Source organism: Ammodytes marinus (genome assembly GCF_949987685.1).
Source record: "Ammodytes marinus genome assembly, chromosome: 16".
Classification (NCBI taxonomy): domain Eukaryota; kingdom Metazoa; phylum Chordata; class Actinopteri; order Uranoscopiformes; family Ammodytidae; genus Ammodytes; species Ammodytes marinus.
This window is the reverse complement of record NC_137220.1, coordinates 26,069,472-26,088,432: the sequence shown is the minus strand read 5'-3', so window position 1 is coordinate 26,088,432 and position 18,961 is coordinate 26,069,472. Positions and strand designations below refer to the sequence as shown.

Sequence of the window (18,961 nt, the reverse complement as noted above, 5' to 3'; positions counted from 1 at the left end):
TTTTCCAGCACTGCCTTAACCCTCTTGGGCATGTAGTTCATTAGAGCTTCACAGGTTGCAACTGGAACCCTCTTCCACCCATTTATGACAGCATCACAGAGCTGGTGGATATTAAAGACCTTGCGCTCCTCCACCTTCTGTTTGAGGATGCCCCAAAGATGCTCAATAGGGTTTAGGTCTGGAGACAGGCTTGGCCAGGCCATAACCTTTACCCTCAGCTTTTTTAGCAAGCCACTGGTCGTCTTGGAGGTGTGTTTGGGGTCGTTATCATGTTGCAATACCACCCTGCGGCCCAGTTTACGAAGGTTGAGTGCACGTGGTCAGCGTCGTACACAGAGGTTGGCTTTGGAAAATAGACGTATGAGTGCTGCCAGCATTGCTGAAGGGCTTGAAGGGGTGGGGGGTCAACCTGTCAGTGCTCAGACCATACGCCACACTCTGCATCATACTGGTCTGCATGGCTGTCATCCCAGAAGAAAACCTATTCTAAAGATGATGCACAAGAAACCCCACAAAAAGTTTGCTGAAGACAAACAGACTACGGACATGGATTACTGCAACCATGTCCTGTGGTCTGATGAGACCAAAATACATTTATTTGGTTCAGATGGTGTTAAGAGTGTGGAGCGGTAACCAGGTGAGGAGTACAAAGACAAGTGTGTCTTGCCTAGAGTCAAGCATGGTGGTTGGTTGGAGTGTCATGGTCTGGGGCTGCATGAGTGCTGCCAGCACTGGGGATCTACAGTTCATTGAATTCTAACATGTACTGCAGGGGTGTCCAAACTTTTTTCACTGAGGGCCACATACAGAAAAATCTACGAAGGGCCGGGCCACTTTGCAAAAATAATACATTTATCAGGACATGTAGCTGCTCTGATGTTTAGTTTCATAGTGTTTTCGTAAATTGTAATCCTTCTTCACGGCAACACTTTACTTGCACATTAAACAGATACATTCCCCCTCTTGTTAAATGCCATTGATACACCCAGTGTTTTCTGCTTTTGCGTCCAATGTCCAGCTGGGTGAATATAGTAGCCAGCCGAGATCCCGCCCCTCCAAGGGGAGTCCGGGGGTATGCCCCCCCGGGAGATTTTTTTTAAGTTTTTAAAGTGAAATACATGAATCTGGTGCACTTTGAGAGGGAAATTAAGAGGCTAAAGCTGAAGAATTTTGTATGAAAAAAAATGGAGACACTGTGCCAGATGCATTAGAAGCTATTGGAGAAGGACACATGGATTTTCCATAATAATATTAATTTAAAATAAAATATTATGCAGGGTCCTCTGGGATGGGCTTGGTGCTCTTTTTCTTTTATGGGACATATTTCTCTGTAATATAATGAGTGCATTTAAATTATTTAAAAATTAAAAGGACCATATTACATTATATTTTTAAAATGTGCCACGGGCCAATCAATCAGTTTTGACACCCCTGCACTAGTGGGTTAACTAAGAAATGCAAAAAAAAAAAATTTTTTTTTTTTTTTTTTTTTTTTTCAAAGGGCCATATTACATTATATCTTTAAAATCGGCCGCGGGCCAATAAAAAGCGGGCCGCGGGCCGCAGTTGGCCCGCGGGCCGTAGTTTGGACACCCCTGATGTACTGTGACATACTGAAGCAGAGCATGATCCCCTCCCTTTATAAACTGGGCCGCAGGACAGTACTGCAACATGATAACGACCCCAAACACCCCTCCGAACGACCACTGGCTTGCTAAAGAAGCTGAGGGTAAAGGTTGTCAAGCATGTCTCCAGTCTTAAACCCTATTGAGCATCTTTGGGGCATCCTCAAATGGGAGATGGAGGAGCGCAAGGACTCTAATATCCACCAGCTCCTTGATGTCGTCATGAATGGGTAGAAGAGGGTTCCAGTTGCAACCTGTGAAGCTCTAATGAACTACATGCCCAAGAGTGTCAAGGCAGTGCTAGAACATAATGATGGCAAAACAAAATATTGACACTTTGGGCCCAATTTGGAATTTTTTTCTTAGGGGTGTACTCACTTTTGTTGCCAACAGTTTAGACATTAATGGCTGTGTGTCGAGTTATTTTGAGGGGACAGTAAATTTACACTGTTATACAAGCTGTACACTGACTACTTGACATTGTATCAAAGTGTCATTTATTCAGTGTTGTCGCATGGAAAGATATAATGAAATATTTGAAGAAATGTTAGGGGTGTACTCACTTTTGTGAGATACTGTACCTACATGGGGCGACAGTGGCTCAGATGGTAGAGCGGGTCGGCCAATGATCAAAGGGTTGGAGGTTCGATCCCCGCCCTGCCACTTGTGTCATAGTTGTTGTGTCCTTGGGCAAGACACTTCACCCACCTTGCCTTGTGTGAATGTCGATAGTTAGCCTGCTATCGGTGTGTGAATGGTAACGTGGGAAAGGAAAACAGGTCTCCCTTGTAAAAGAGTCTTCGGTCTCAATGGGATTTTCCTATATAAATAAAGGTAGAAAATGCCAAACCATGCCCTTGCTGACACCCCTTCAACCATCAACCCCCACCTCCAGCCCACATTGTCTTTTGTCTTATTCAAACTAGTCTCTTTGCTACCTCAAATATAATGGATTCATTAAAAGAGGGTACAGACACTGTCTCAGTTTACCCCACAGCATTTGTCTCACTTTACCCCACTGCCACAATTTGAGAAAAAACTACCTCTCTCAGCAAATCAGGCTAATCTTCAGTTATCATCATCACATGGTTTCATATGTTGGTAGTTCATCAACATGTATGATGGAACTTTTTCTACCTGAATCAATTTGCTTTGGCATAACAATCTATTAAGTTGACAGCAAGAAAATGTACTTTTAAATGCGAAAAATAAAATTTTGTGAAAAAAACATAGTTACAACATCACCATGAGGTCCTCTCTTTCATGGCCAAGGGAAAATGAGAGGGGCTTGAAAACATATATCTCACATGCAGTGGCGATTTTGGTTTGGAAACTCTGGTGGGGCCATGCAGGAAAATCTTATAATGCAATCCAGAAATACCACATATTACTGCCATCAAAAAGCAAAGTAGCAAGTGACAGAGGGAACCAAAATTGCAGCTGAATAATGCCATCACTCAAACGCGAATCTGACGACATATATTCGGCTATTATATCAATAGCATCACCAAAAGGCAGTGTTCAAGATTTCACAATATCAAAATCTCAAGATCGAAACAACAACGTGGCAACAATAAAAACACAACGGCGCACACCCTATATAATGGATTCATTAAATCACAGCAATCAATATACAAAGCCACCACTCACAATATAGGCTACCACAGCCAAAGAGCCATTTCACCACCACAGACAGGTGAACTGCTCCCTCGGGGAGCCCACGTGAGGTTGTGCCCCCCACACACACACACGTATCGCCAGTTCCGCATACAGAAATTCTAATTCAAACAATAATATGTAGGCTTAACTACATTATAAATTCCACTTAGAATAAAAATAATTACAAATTAGACTCACCAATGAGGATCACTTCTTGAACAGAAATGACGTTCTGCGGTCCTTCATGTGCACAAACCTGTAGGTGACTTTGCTGTTAAAATCCAACAGTCCGTGGATGAGTTCACTTTCAATAGAAAGCATCGCCAGGGCGATTCATCATCATTTAATGAATGAATGAAACGTCAATTTGTTATTACTGTATTACTACGTTAGCCGAGCTAGCAAGATCTGAACAGCTCCCGCCGTAAACCCCGCCCTTTCAACAAATCAGCCAATGAGAAGCAGTCTGGGGTCCTAAACTTCTGGCCCCACTGCCGAAACTAAAGTCGGCACTGTGCATGCGCATGCTCGCGCACCAGCTCCCCAGTCCGCGGCTACACAGCAGCAGGGCCATCTCGGCTGGGCCCCACCGAGCGGAACAGACGAGACGGAGCAACAAACTATTTCACACACAACTAACTAGGCTACTAGGCCTACACTACAAAAAGTAAGACAATTGCGTTCATCAAATTAAAACCGCGGACATTTAATTAATTGGTGTGAATGCTTTCAGCATTCACACCAATTAATATCCTACAGATTAATATCCTACAGCCTTCAAATCATTTCTTTATTATTATTATTCCGCCGTTTCCTACGCGTTCCATATCTTCAACATACTTCAACCTTCAAACCTGATTCAAATATCGACATGTTCAGCTCTTCAAGGACTTTATTGCTCCCCTTCAACATTTTCAAAAAAATTCATAATTTCATACTTCTTCAACGTTTTATGCAAAATTATGCAAAATCTCAAATCCCTACTCCTCCTTCATACTTTATCCAAAAAAAACTTCATTGTCACTTCATTGTCACATATAACTGTTCAGAACAGTTCAGACATAAATATTCTACGAATGGAATTTTCAGGAATTCCATAACTTCAAAGAAAATAAACCATTTATGAAATTAATATTTCTTGCAAAATTATGAATGCTCCTACTCGTTCATACTTCATCGTAGAAACTCGACACGTTTCCATAATTCACAATTTTTTCATAAAATGCATAATTTCAGAGATAATTATAGGTTTATTACACCAAAAATCCTCATCCAGAGCGTTTTGCACTGATTTCAAGCACTTCCAGCTCACTGATAATTCATCCTACAAAGTTCATTTCTTCGACCAAATATTCAGCTATCTTTCGTCTTTCATTGTTAAAATTCAACCTTTAAAAAAAAAAAGCATAGTTTTCAAATTAATCAGCCATGTTTGACGCGTGTAACATCAATTTGAGTGATTTCTAGAGTGTGCACATCAACTGCCAGAGTGGAGAAGAGGGAATAAAAAAGAACACCAGACATTTTTAAGATTGCGTCAACTCACAAAAAATCTAACTCCTCGTGGATGATTTTGGTCTCTAACTGTAGATATTATTGTTGCGGTCGCAGAAATGTTTCTTTGGAGCCAAATGGACATACATATTGGGAGCTGTGAGCTTCTAAGCGGAAAAAAGTCTCACCGAACGATGCCTCCTCCCTCATTGACTCTAATATTAAAATAGACTGCTTTCAACGAGGAGATTCAAAGTGTACACCATTTGCTTCTTGCTCTGAATTCCAAAGTTTTCAAATTACAAACACAAATTTGACACTGAATATTAATTGGAATCTTCTGGTTCTCACGGTATGATCATTTTTTCTGTCAGACAAACGGTTTGCGAGATAAAAGCAGCAGTTTGGGCTTATGCGTTCATTTGAAATCGCCTGTGTGTGAGATCCTCTTTGGGAGAGAAGTGTGTGTACAGTACCAGCTATGGAGACCTGCCTCTGCACCTGTCTGTGACATCATAGGATAATGTAGGTCACAGAATGGGAGAAGAGTCCAATCTCTTATTATGCATCCAGAATACAAGTGAAATTTGCCTAAGTCGAGAGTTTGAGAATGCTTTTCCTCTAATAACTTTCCAAATGTTCAACTTTTTCAGGAGTTTGAAATTACCTCCTCTGGAATGTGCTCTAGGACCCCGAAAATATGTATATTTATTTGAAATTTTGTGGTCCCAAAATGACGCCACAGCCCCATTCTAAGCGGATGGAGAAGATTCAAATTGCGTTAACTCAAGTAATTTTTCATCCGATAAACTTCATTCCACATTTTACATGTTCAGCTACTTCAGGACATTACATGGTAGTATCCTGATTGAGCTGAACACAGGGTTGGGGGTTCGAATCCCCGTTCCAACACAACATTTTAGTCTTCACCGGATTTTCTTAAAAATTTGCACAGATGTTGAGTATGACTCAGAGATGACATCACAAGAGTTTAGAGGTCAAAGGTCAAATTTCAAGGTCACTGTGACGTTGCCTTTTGTGACAACATTATCTCATGAACGCTTACACGGTTTTTGTTGATTCAGATATATTCATCCTTCGTTCTTCATCAACATTCAGCAGTGAAGCGTCAGCTTCTACAGCATCAGCTTCAGCCGCGTCAGCATTCACACCGCAATTTCTTCAAGGAATTGCATTTCTAGTTATTAACAATTGATTTATTATTAACTTGTGCTCAATTACATTTTTGACACAGAAAAACTTAAAGGCCTACTTCACCGGTTTGAATATGAAGGTGTATTGAATTCTGAGATCTTATGTATTATAAATGTGCAAAAAAAATTGAAATCGGTTCATCCTAGCCTGAGAAAAGGCAGAAAGAGTGTTTTTTTTAACCCTATATTTCTCTTTCTCGTGACATCACAGAGAAATATAGGGTTAAAATAAAACTTTCTTTGTAAATATTACTGTGATGTCTTTTACTGTGACATCACAGTAATATTTACAAAGAAAGTTTTATTTTAACCCTATATTTCTCTTTCTGTGATGTCACGAGAAAGAGAAATATAGGGTTAAAAAAAACACTCTTTCTGCCTTTACTCAGGCTAGGATGAACCGATTTTAATTTTTTTTGCACATTTATACTACATAGGATCTCAGAATTCAATACACCTTCATATTCAAACCGGTGAAGTAGGCCTTTAAGCTTATAATCCTGCCCTGCCCGGCAGCACCCACCGGCCCCTAATGCAAAGACGCCACTGCTCACATGACCAAAAATGTGTCCCGTTGCCTAGATACAGGGGGTGTCTCACATTACCCGATGGCTCACATTCCCCCGTTCTCCCCTACATGCAGAGCCTGTGCTGTATCCGCACGTGGCACATGCTCCTGACCGTTAGGACATTCACGTAGTTTACAGCTAGGAATGTCTGCTGAATGTTCCACAGCTCAGGATTTTAAGCCATGAATTGATGAACTTGCATCGAAGAAAATATGTCAGTTTTCTGAGGGCTGTAAATAGGCCAATCTATGTGGCTAAATAGCATGCTAATATTGATGATTGACTGTGTCAAGTGTCTAAGGATGAATGCTAACATTATCTGGTTTCTAACTTTTGCCCTAAGTTATAATATAGCTAACTAGCTAACGTTAGCTAGCTGCTGATAGCCGACCCCTTTCAACATTTCCAGCATAGATTGATGCAGAAAAGACAAAAAAATGTGTGCCTAAAAATCCGCCAAAATGTAGGAAATTAAATGTTTTTGACGCTCAAAAATTTCTGGTGGAGCACCCCCATACCCCCAGACTAGAATTTGTCCCCCAACATGTTAAAACGAAACCTAGCCTATGCCCCTGTACGCAGGTTGTATACAATATATTCGTAGATATCCTGTAAAAAGAAGGCATGTCAGTAAAGTACATGTCTAGCACTTCTGCAATTCTCATTTGGTAGAGTGGCCCTTTGTGAAAATGAATTTGACACCTCTGCTGTATTGGTTCAATTTTAATTCTACAGACTGGTCCCATTGTGAGATGTGTATTTTGTTCTTCCATTTTTTCTTCTGACTATTTTGTAGTACAGGTCGTGAAGCAGAATTTCTACATGAAAGGTTACATGTTTGTCAAATGTGCTTTAATATTCTTTTCTTTTTCTATATAGTCAATTCACTGAAGCGTATAGAAGAGGGTGCCTAGCAACAGCAGTGAAACTGTTGGAGAAGCTCTGCAAAGGAGTTAGACCGGCATCTGTCAAGGGCTCCTCTGATATTCCTGTAGCTTGTATGCATCTGGTTGCATCAGTGTCAGACTTTGTCAACTGTAAACAGCAACAGGTATTTGAACATAATGTATTAATCAAATAAAGCAAGCTGTTAATGTTTCAGACCAAATTAAGTGTTGCCAATATGAAATACTTTCCTAATAATTCTCTTTTAGGAGACTCGAGATGGGCAAACGGAGAAGCAATATGCAGAAGACTTAATCTCTCAGGCGATGGCCTTTATGAGAGACTGGATCTGTCGGTCTTTCAGACAGGGTTTGTTAAGCACGGGTCTGACATCCCTTTATGTAGTTGAAACCACACCAGAGATTGAAGTGAGCATTTACTTATATTTATGGTTGCTTAAAAAACTTGTATGTGGAAGAGAAGGCTGGACAATGTTCCTATTTTGGTTGTGTTTTAACAGATGTGGAACAACATCATCTCCATCCACTTCAAAGATGAAGAATGCACAAAGAAATGGAGACAGACATTTACATTGGATTTTGAGGGCAAGTACAAAAAGGTATGTGATACATTTACGTTTTTCAGATCCCTGTTTTGGTTATACAATAAAATATTGATCAATCTAATGTGTTTCTCTGATTTTAGGAAACCGCTCTGAATCAAATTGAATTGTACTGCAAAAAGATAGAGAAGTTCCGTGAATCCCATCCACACGTTGCTGGTTGTATTGAAAAGTGTGCACTTGAGGCTGTGACATCTCTGTGCCAGGTATGAATACTGCTCTTTAAAATGTACATATATTTGCTAAATGAATGGCATAATTTAAAACAGTCCTGGCCATATTTTAAGAATAACAACAATTTGATAGACCAAATTAAGTGAATAGCATTTTTTATCATTAGAAGGAGAACATTGTTTTGTATAAAATTGATTCACTGCGTCTGAAGATGCACAATAATGTTCATGTCTGTTTATACCACACATGCAGAGCAAGTCGGAGGGAAAGCTATTTGAGAGGATCGAGATAAACTGGAAGTTTGGGACACTCATCTCGGCCCTCATCCAGAAATCCTGGCCAAGGGACCGTCAAGGAGAGTATGACAAAGACGAAGAAGTGGTCCTGAAACACCTCCTCTCCTGGACTGCTGCCAAGAACATTTTCCAACTATACGGTATCTCAGGAAATAATAACCATTAAATCACTCTAGTGTAGGGAGTTAGAATATAATTGTAAAAAAACAGATAGAAATGCTGGCATGACCTCTAATTTGTCAAAGGAAAGATCTTCCAACAGTAGGAAACCAGGCCTCTGTTTAACATTGCAATGTTTGATATCCTTTTAGACAAAACACTGACATGTAATTTCTGTCATTGCAGGTGCAGATGAAAATCTGATTGAGAAGCTCTCTGAAGATGCCAGGGAAAGAATTGCTATAGCAATATCATCATTCACAGCCATGAATGGACAACTGGCAGATGGAAAAATTAATATCAGCCTACTCAAAATCATTTTGGAGAGGGGAAGCACCTTCTTAGATCTGCTAAAGATAGGTAATAACAATCTGCTTGTAATGAAAGATTTCTCAAAAATTAACCACAGAACCTTGTTATGATCCATATGCCTTGGATCATATGATAATATAAATATTAAAGTGATGTGTGGGGGGGATTTCATATTATCAGATTGCCTCTGTGAGAATGCACAATTCAAGGATTATGCCAAAATGAGGAGGCTGTTACAGTGGAGACAAGATGAAGTGGATGCTGTGTACCATGAGAAGGAGCTTTTGGACACCTTCTTAACAATGAGCCGCAAACTTGAGGAACATATGACAGGTATGGTGGTCGTGTTATGAAAGGCAGTAAGGTTGGTTTGATCATGCGCTTACAGCAAATTTAACATATGCATGTTTAATTTCCATGATAGTTGATGTTGCTGACCTGGAAGAGAAGCAACAGGTCAACATTGAGATCACGGCCCTGAACAGATTCATGGAGGTTCATCAGTTGGACCAAATGCCCTCTCCTATAGCTGGCGTGGTCACCTACTTCAGTCTGGATGAAGAAATCCGACAAATGGCGGAGGTCCTGTACACCTTCAGAGACAGTTACATATTTAAAGTGTGTTGGGAGAAACAAGCCAAAAACATGGCAACTTCCGAAATGGAAGACGAAAATCCTGATGAACATGAAATTCAGGCAACTCCAGAAATAATACATGAAGACATTTTCGAGCCATGCTATGCTGATTACAAAGACATCTACAATTGCCTGAAGAGTGGCCAAATAACGCTTAAGAGGGTCAACCAGCTATTCAGCATTTACAAGGGCAATTATGAAGAGCTTGCAAAGGACCTTGACCTTATGTGCAAAGTTGATAAATCGACCGACAAGAAGTGGATCCACAGCAGGGTTCAACAGATCGAGCAGTATCATGAGCTTCATCTAGCTGTAGCTTCGGCTCAAATCATCACCAAGGTCAAAGAGACGCTTCGTCTTCAGGGGGACTTTAGGGTTCTGGAGACACTCACAGAAGTTGTAAGTGGCCATCTTTTGAACTGACTATATTGCACACAAAAAATATGTCACACTATGTGAACATTCTTTAGGCCAGTGGTTCTCAATTATTTTCTGTGATGCCCCCCCTAGGGGACAGACATTGAAATTCTGTTGAGAACCTGCTAATATTTATTTATTTATCTGTACAAAACCACTGATTGAGTTTATGACATGAGCATTCTGCATACAATCACCTTATTATCAAATTAGATGTTAGATTATAAAATTAGCTGAGATAACTTCTGCAGCAACTTAAAAAAAAATCGAAGTTCAGTTTATTAGCTCAATTTGTAACATTTAAACAATATTGCTCAGTCTGTGTGAATCTCAGGACAGAGAAACGAGCAAATGATTCACTGAGGTTTGCATTTTATTAAAAAAAAAATGTAAACTGTAAACATAGTTAAGGTGGTGTTCTTTTATTAGTATAGGCCAGGGGTGGCCAACCAGTCAGAGACAAAGAGCCACATTTTTTACTGTGTTGCTGCAAAGAGCCACATCGTACACACGGGTACACACGGGTACACACAGTGGCGATTCCAGGAAATTTTGACTGGGGGTGGCCAAGGTGGGCCACAGAGTTAGAGTGGGGTGGCCATCGCACCCCTGAATGAATAGCATGTGATATGCTGTACAACCAATTCAAAGATGATTTATAATCCCAAATGCCCAAATCATGTTAGTATCCATTGTAATGTTTGTCAGAAAACTAAACCCCTGAAGGGGGGTCTGGGGGCATCCCCCCCCAGAAGATTTTTTTGTGTTTTTAACATGTAATCTAAGCATTCTGGTGCATTCTCGCGAAGATAATAAAGGAAAAAGTCAATATTTATTTCAGCTCAGATGAATAGTAAAATTAGCAAGACAACATAACTTGCTAGCAGCCAGATGCCTAACAACTGGACAGAGGGATGGATGACCACTAGCTTTTGACCAAATATCTTGCTAAACAAATAAACCTTTATTTATGAAAGTCTGCCCTTGCTAAGAACATGTTACACTCGCTAACTACAAACTTACATTTTTTTATTCAGATTTCAAAAATCTGCTGGGACACGTGCCTATACACATGCATGGGTGGCACGCATGTCACAAGCACACTTATGCTGTTTTCAAGACCTTTGCTGACCAGAGACCAGTTCTAGTGGCCACAGTCCTACCATTAATTTAGTAATTGAAAATTGCAAACTGATCTCATATCAGTGGATTGGAGTGTTTGTGTGATGAACTTGGCAACTACCTATCAAAAAAAGTTAAGAAAGAAAAAAAAATACATATCATCTCTGAACTAGGATACATATAAGGAAAAAAATGTAATTAAAAAAATAAAATGAAAATAAAAAATAACATTTGAACTGGGGGGGGGGGGGGCACTGGGGTGGCCAGTAAGATTTCAGGGGGGGGGGGGGTTATTTTCGCGGGGAGCTTGCACATGCATGCACAAGCATTATTTATTAAAAAAAAAAAAACTAAAAAAAAAACAAACAAAAAAACAGGGGGCCCCACACTAGGACTTGAAACGGGCCCCCAGATCGTTAAGGCCGCCCCTGTGATAATGACAGGACTGGACTAAAGACGACTGGGCAGTCATTTTCAACAATGAACATTGTGTGCACTGCCTCACACACAAACTCTCTATTCAACCAAGTCCACAAACAAAAATATAACAATTTAAAATAGCGTTTTTCTCTTACTATGCATGTTGCTTTGTGGGACTTACTTTTAGCATGGAGAGAGCTGAAGTGGCGCTGAAGATTTGAAGCCTTGAAATGCGCAAATGACACCTGGCATATAAGGCAGAATGGCTTGGCATAACGTTCAACAAAAAATATGAACTCTCCCACTCTGTTTCGGAGCGAACTTGACACAAATAGTTTACTCACGGAAAACCTCCCTCCAAGCTGAGCGGGCAGTTTTATGTTGCGTCCGCACCAAACGTTTGCGAACGTTATGTTGCGTCCTGAATTAAACATTTGCGAACAGGCATACACATAGGGCCTACACATTAATAAAATAAAAAATGAAATAATAGACAACATGTAAAACGAACGTAAGAGCCGCATGAAACGTTTGCGAACATGCACACACATAGGCCCACACAAATAAAAAAGTATATTAAAAAAAAAAAAGAAATTATAATCACATCATTTGATATGAACGGAAGAGCCGCACAAAGCTGGGCAAAGAGCCGCATGCGGCTCGCGAGCTGCGGGTTGGCCACCCCTGGTATAGGCCAATATGCCTTCTGTGATGCAATAACCTATAATTCATTAATGTTATTATTAGTCTACTTGCTTGATTTCTTTTTAAATAGCATACAGAGACACTTGGAGACACATGTGGACGTTTATGTACTGCAAATCCAAGCCCCAACCTCAGCGATTTTTACCGGCATCCAATAAGGAAGTGACCTACAACTGTAGTAACCAGAAAGTGCCACTGGGGGTGGCGCCAAGACGAGCAGTTTTTCTTTGACTCACTTGTTAAATAGGACATTTCGAGGGCTTGGCGCAAAAGGGGCGTAAGTGACATTTTCAGAATTTTACAGGAGAGCAAAAACAAACTTTTTATTGATTGTAAATATTTAACAAAAAACAGCATATGGAAGCAATCTCTACTTTAATAGAGATTAGAAATGACTTTTATATATCATTTTAAAGGTCTTGATAAGTTCTATCAAATGGTAAAAGAATAACGTCACTAAACATTATACTTTTTGAAATAAAGGCTGAAAACATAAAGGCGTAAGTGAAAAACTTCAGTTGAGCTTGGCGCACAAAAGGCGTAAGTGCATCATAAATATGCTCAAGAGCTGACAATATGGAGGGATTGCAGAAAAGACCATCATTTATACTACAGAAAAGGTGTTTTTGAATATGTTTGGAGAATTTGATATACCCACATATGATGGAGAACATATGGACACTAAAATAAACACTTTTTTTTTTTTTTTTTTTTTTTTTAAATAAATCTTTTTTTAATTTTTTAAATATTAATTCCTTGAAGCCTAATCTCTATTAAAGTAGAGATTGATTTCATATGCTGTTTAAATATTTATGATCAATAAAAAGTTTGTTTTTGCTCTCCTGTAAAATTCTGAAAATGTCACTTACGCCCTTTTCGCTCCAAGCCAATACGAGTATTGTCAGCTCTTTAGCCTATTTATGATGCACTTACGCCTTTTGTGCGCCAAGCTCAGTGCACTTACGCCTTTTTTGCTCCAAACTCAACTGAAGGTTTTCACTTACGCCTTTATGTTTTTAGCCTTTATTTCAAAAAATAAAATGTTAAGTGACGTTATTCTTTCACCATTTGATAGCACTTATCAAGACCTTTAAAATTATATATAAAAGTCATTTTCGCAAAATATGTCACTTACGCCCCTTTTGCTCCAAGCCCTCGATTTTCAAAGTCTTATTTAACCTATTTACAGCCTGGGCCACAAAACCATTGTAGTCTGTATGTTTAGGTCAGGGGTGTCCAAACTACGGCCCGCGGGCCAACTGCGGCCCGTGGCCCGCTTTTTATTGGCCCGCGGCCGATTTTAAAAATATAATATAATTTGGCCCTTTTGAAAAAAAAAATAATATTTTTTTTATTTTTTTTTCATTTCTTAGTTAACCCACTAGTGCAGGGGTGTCAAAACTGATTGATTGGCCCGTGGCACATTTGAAAAATATAATGTAATATGGCCCGTTTAATTTTTAAATAATTTAAATGCACTCATTATATTACAGAGAAATATGTCCCATAAAAGAAAAAGAGCACCAAGCCCATCCCAGAGGACCCTGCATAGTATTTTATTTTAAATTAATATTATTATGGAAAATCCATGTGTCCTTCTCCAATAGCTTCTGATTCATCTGACACAGTGTCTCCATTTTAGATTTAGATTTAGCCTCTTAATTTCCCTCTCAAAGTGCACCAGATTCATGCATTTCACTTTAAAAACTTAAAAAAATCTCCCGGGGGGGCATACCCCCCGACCCCCCTAGGAGGGTCGCGATCTCGGTTTGCTACTATTTTCACCTAGCTGGACATTGGACGCAAAAGCAGAAAACACTGGGTGTATCAATGGCATTTAACAAGAGGGGGAATGTATCTGTTTAATGTGCAAGTAAAGTGTTGCCGTGAAGAAGGATTACAATTTACGAAGACACTATGTAACTGAGCAGCTACATGTCCTGATAAATGTGTTATTTTTGCAAAGTGGCCCGGCCCTTGGTAGATTTTTCTGTATGTGGCCCTCAGTGAAAAAAGTTTGGACACCCCTGGTTTAGGTCATATCTCCATGACAACACTGAGGGGGGTACATTTTTTTGGCCCACGCTAGTTTTTATTCTTTTGGAGGTTAAAATGTATTGGCGCGATCTCTTGAGTGACAGCTCTCCGCCCGTTGTCCCTCACTTTGCCTCGGAGGTATACGTCAGCTATCTCCCTCCCCCCGACGTGACGTCGATTCCCCTTTTCGGCAAGAGGAGTGAGGCGGAGTAAAAATCTCACAAGATGGCGACGCGCACAAACGAGGATTATTGGATGCCGTGTGAATAACTGAGGTCAGCCCGGATGCTACATCCATATTATTTACTATCTATGTGCAAATCGCGGCCTTTCGCGCGGTTATGACCATACACAAGCACACATTGCGCTTTTTTTTGGTCAGTTGAAAATCAAGGCCACCCCCCCCCCCCCCCCCCCCTGACAACTCACGGCGCCCCACCATTTGAGAAGCACTGCTTTAGGCTAAAAAAAACCCATTGCAAATGATTTGCATTACGTTACTGTATCTGGAGATGTGTATATGGAATCAATTAAAACAAAGGGGAGCAAAAAGATGATTCAATGAAGTAATGATTTGTTTAATATAATACGTATATTATGATAGCTGAGTAAACTTCTTTGTGTCTCCTGGTAATGACTCTTCTCCCTTCAGAGTCATGAAGACTTTCAGAACGAGCAGCTCAATCGGATTGACAATGACTTGATGCAGGCAAAGAGGGTTCTGATGGACATCACTGAGCCCCGCAGACTGTGCCTGCAGGAGGTAGGACTCAGGGGACACTTCATAGAATGGGTCAAAGATGCACTGGAAGGTAAGAATAGTTATCATCTGCTTTAAGTCACAATGTCAGTATATTTTTATTCCAGGCAAATCACTTTAACATTTTCTTTTCAGATATCAATGAGTTGAAGGTGTTTGTTGACCTGGCTTCTATCTCTGCGGGAGAGAATGACATGGATGTGGATCGTGTTGCTTGCTTCCATGATGCTGTCCTCGGCTACTCCTCAATGCTATATGAGCTCAAGCCAGACTCTGGTTTCCATGTCTTCAGAGAGGTTCTCAATAAGCTCTGGAGAGCTTTGGAAAATGACAGTAACCTACCAAAAAAACTGGTAAGAGGAAACCTTGCTGATACAACTACTCAGAAGCCTCATCACAAAAAAGTATCAATTCAGCCTTTGGTCTCATCTGAAATTATTTAACTAACAATGGTAGTGACTTAGTGTTGATGCCACTAGTAGATTTGTTGATGCCACTATTACGTCTATCAATCTATATTCTTCTTCTGGGCGAAGTAAAGTCAGTAAGGGTATATTGGTTAACCCTATCATGTAACCTTATATTCAACAGCACAATAAAGAATGTCATCTTATTTTGCAGCGGGACAGTGCACGCCATTTGGAATGGCTGAAGTCTGTAAAGGACAGTCATGGGTCAGTGGAGCTGTCATCTCTCTCTTTGGCATCAGCCATTAACAACAAGGGTATCTACCTGATCAGTGCGCAAAATGTGAAAAAGGTAAATCACTACATCCAATATGATAGTATTTCAATGTTCATGCAACACAGAGGTTGTCACTGAGATCAAAGCTCCTACAGAATAATTTCTGTTTTTCAATCCAGTTGAGTCTTGACACAGCCCTGAAGCTGCAGATTCCAGAAGAGCATGATGAGGGTACACAGATGCGCAGCTATTCTCTCGAGGACCTGCGGGAGCTTCAGAACAAACTCATGCTCATGTCTGGGAAAGGGGACCAAGGGCAGAATGAAGTTGATCACTTCTCAGAGGTATATTGACTGTTGTTATTTTGTTTAGCATAGAAAATAATTAAATAATTAAAAATGCACCATCCTCATAATACTGTATATTAATATATTTCAAAGATAATGCATCTTTATTTTTGTAGAACGTGTCAACAGAATTGTTTCGCCCTGTGTGCAAAAAACCTGTATGCCTTCTGAAAATACTGTAATTAAAAAAAATAAAAAGTTGCATCTGACTGTTATTTTGTATCTATTTTTCAGATTTTTGCCAGTGTTCAAAGACTAGCTGAGGCATTCATTGCACTCTACACTGCTGGGAATCCTCTGTTCAGACACTGGGAAGCACAAATCAACTGCTGTTTTAGCAGCAAGAAACCCAGCATTATGATGGACTTCAACCTGGGCAGTGTTGTCAGTGTTATCATAGTGGAGGGCAGTATAGAGGAACAGCTTCCTGAATTTTGTAGGAAAATGGAGAAATGCCTGGACTATTGGATGGATTTTGTTGACAAACAGAGATCCCATCATTACTATCTTAACTACTATACAGCTGAACAGATTGTGTATCTATGCAGGAAGCTGAGTCAGCAAAATGTGACAGATGTTGAGGACCAAGTTCTCATGATGCTATCCTTCATCAAGCCAAATTGCACAGCATCAGACTTGAGGCAGGTCTGGCATGCACTCCAGTATGAAATCCTCACAACACCAGAAGAGCAAAATGAGGACATTGAGTTCCAGACTTTTGTTGTGGTGCCAATAAATGTGCTGGGAGACCCAGCATGTACCAGTGACCTTCCTCTGCCAAGTCTTGTGGAACAAACAAATGGTTCGCACAATTTTGATCTGATATGGAATGCCTATATGAAAGACATGAAGAATTATCTCCCACACATTCTTGATACAAAAAGTCTTGGAATGCTGTTGGAAATACTGGCCAACAAAGAAGAGGAGAGTGAAGATGATGAGACTGAAGAGGACATTTCTGATGATACCTTTGGACATCTCATTATGAGGCAGCTACCTAAAGGCCTGGCCACTGGAAATCCAAACCTTATTGTTTGCCCGCACGATGAGGTCCTTACCTGTTGCATCTCCATTTACATGAGTATTGAAGACCAGACTCTTCCCACCTATGATGAGGTTCTCCTATGCAACTCTTCAACACCATATGAACAGGTGGAGCTATTCCTCAGACGCTGTCTCAGCACAGGCTACAGGGGACAGAAGATATACTCTCTGTTGTATGCAGATCTGCTCACTTATGATGTGAGCTCTAAAGTTGAGAACTTTTTTCAGCGAATGAAAATGCAGAGCAGGAAAGATTATAGACTTGTTATCATCTGCAGCTCAGAAAGAGAACATGCCTACCTTCCTTCAGCCTTCAGCCAGTACAGATTGCACATGGTTCCCCATGAGCCATTGGGAAGAATCCAGAGGTACCTCCACAAACACTTTGTTGACCCAGCAGATCAATGCAGTGCTGCAGCTGCATTCAAAGACCAACTGTGCGTCGGTGTTGTATCATCCAAAAGGGCTGGAGTTGGTGTGTATATATTATTATTCTGCCATTTGAAATTGCTACATTTCACTGATGATGAATATTTCCCTGCTTAATTAATTCATACTTGCCATTATTTTAAACATTTTCAGGTAAATCTCTCTTCATTAGGAGGATGTATGAAAAGCTGAAGCACTCAACCAAAAATGCGTCAATGTTGAAATGCATTCGCTTGACAGAACCTAATGTTGATGAGAATGTCATCCTACAATCTCTGTTGAACACCCCCAAAAGGAATAAACTCATGATGTTCCACTTTGACATCACATCATCGGTAATTATGAGTTTCAAGTCCATGCTTAACTAAGTAAAATATCGCCTTATTCAGTGTTTCCCCTAGAATTTATTTCCGCTGCGGTGTTGTTGAGTGTGCCTTATGTCCGCGAACATGCGACACAGGCTCCTATTCATGTGGGTGGGATTCACATTGGTATCAATATAGACATATATTAGTTATATGCCTTCTGTGTCTTAAATCACAGCTTTTGACGTTTATATTAGCACGTAATAAAATAAAATATAATCCTACCTGTGATAATTACATTTTTCTGGGCCTTTGGTAGAAAAGCTCCAGGGCTCTTTTATAGATTAAGTCACTGATGGGGGGTCCATGATGCACTTAGATAGGCAACATATAAATAATATAGTCTCCTGCTCAGCTAAGAAACCGAAACATTAGCCAAAGGGATGCTAGGGCTTATTAACTGTTGTTTTCTAGGGCTTATTAACTTACACACTGTAGCCTATACTGTTCATTTAGTGCCAGACGGCCAACTTACTGCTTACCCTTTCCTCTGAAAGATTATGGTGAATGCAGTTTGGGAGATGATTGTGCTTCGTCTTTCGCTTGCCCACAGAATTGCTATGTTGATTGCACTGTCTTCTTCCTTTAAGCAGCTATGCTACATTACACACTTCCCAATTATTTAACGAAGCTACTCTATGTATACGTCCCTTGAAGAGAAGTGGGAGGGAGTAGTCTGACAACAGCCCACATCTGAATGAACATAGGGGAAACACTGTCATTAATAAAACATGTCTTGACAGCTTTTATGCGGTGTTAATAGACTGTATTTTATGTGATTGAAAAGGTGCAGAAAGGTCTCCATGAGTTCCTTTTCAAATTGTTGATTCTGCGATATTTGATGGACTCTGAAGGAAGGATGTGGAAGTGCAGTGATAACCAACTGTATGTCATAGAGATTTTAGAGCCAACTGTCAAGTCAACCACAAATGCTTCACGACAGGTGAGAGTTTTGGCACTTACACTATCATTTGTCATCTCAGTCT

General features: G+C 40.1%; 1 protein-coding gene across 3 annotated transcripts in view; it reads left to right on the top strand.

The window, feature by feature from the left end:
- The window catches only part of LOC307263208 (E3 ubiquitin-protein ligase rnf213-alpha-like), a 55,143-nt gene that overhangs the window by 11,151 nt on the left and 25,031 nt on the right, over window positions 1-18,961 (top strand). For all 3 annotated transcript variants that reach the window (XR_013845272.1, XM_080044298.1, XM_080044299.1), the window contains exons 14-28: window positions 7,441-7,612; window positions 7,716-7,874; window positions 7,967-8,065; window positions 8,152-8,274; window positions 8,495-8,678; window positions 8,884-9,057; window positions 9,190-9,342; window positions 9,434-10,044; window positions 14,999-15,158; window positions 15,242-15,459; window positions 15,728-15,865; window positions 15,970-16,134; window positions 16,372-17,656; window positions 17,764-17,945; window positions 18,763-18,918. Coding sequence is in view for 2 of the 3 variants with exons in the window: in XM_080044298.1 (XP_079900424.1) it covers window positions 7,441-7,612; window positions 7,716-7,874; window positions 7,967-8,065; window positions 8,152-8,274; window positions 8,495-8,678; window positions 8,884-9,057; window positions 9,190-9,342; window positions 9,434-10,044; window positions 14,999-15,158; window positions 15,242-15,459; window positions 15,728-15,865; window positions 15,970-16,134; window positions 16,372-17,656; window positions 17,764-17,945; window positions 18,763-18,918 (3,979 nt within the window). In the remaining variant the exon portion in view is untranslated. The remainder of the gene's footprint in view (window positions 1-7,440; window positions 7,613-7,715; window positions 7,875-7,966; window positions 8,066-8,151; window positions 8,275-8,494; window positions 8,679-8,883; window positions 9,058-9,189; window positions 9,343-9,433; window positions 10,045-14,998; window positions 15,159-15,241; window positions 15,460-15,727; window positions 15,866-15,969; window positions 16,135-16,371; window positions 17,657-17,763; window positions 17,946-18,762; window positions 18,919-18,961) is intronic.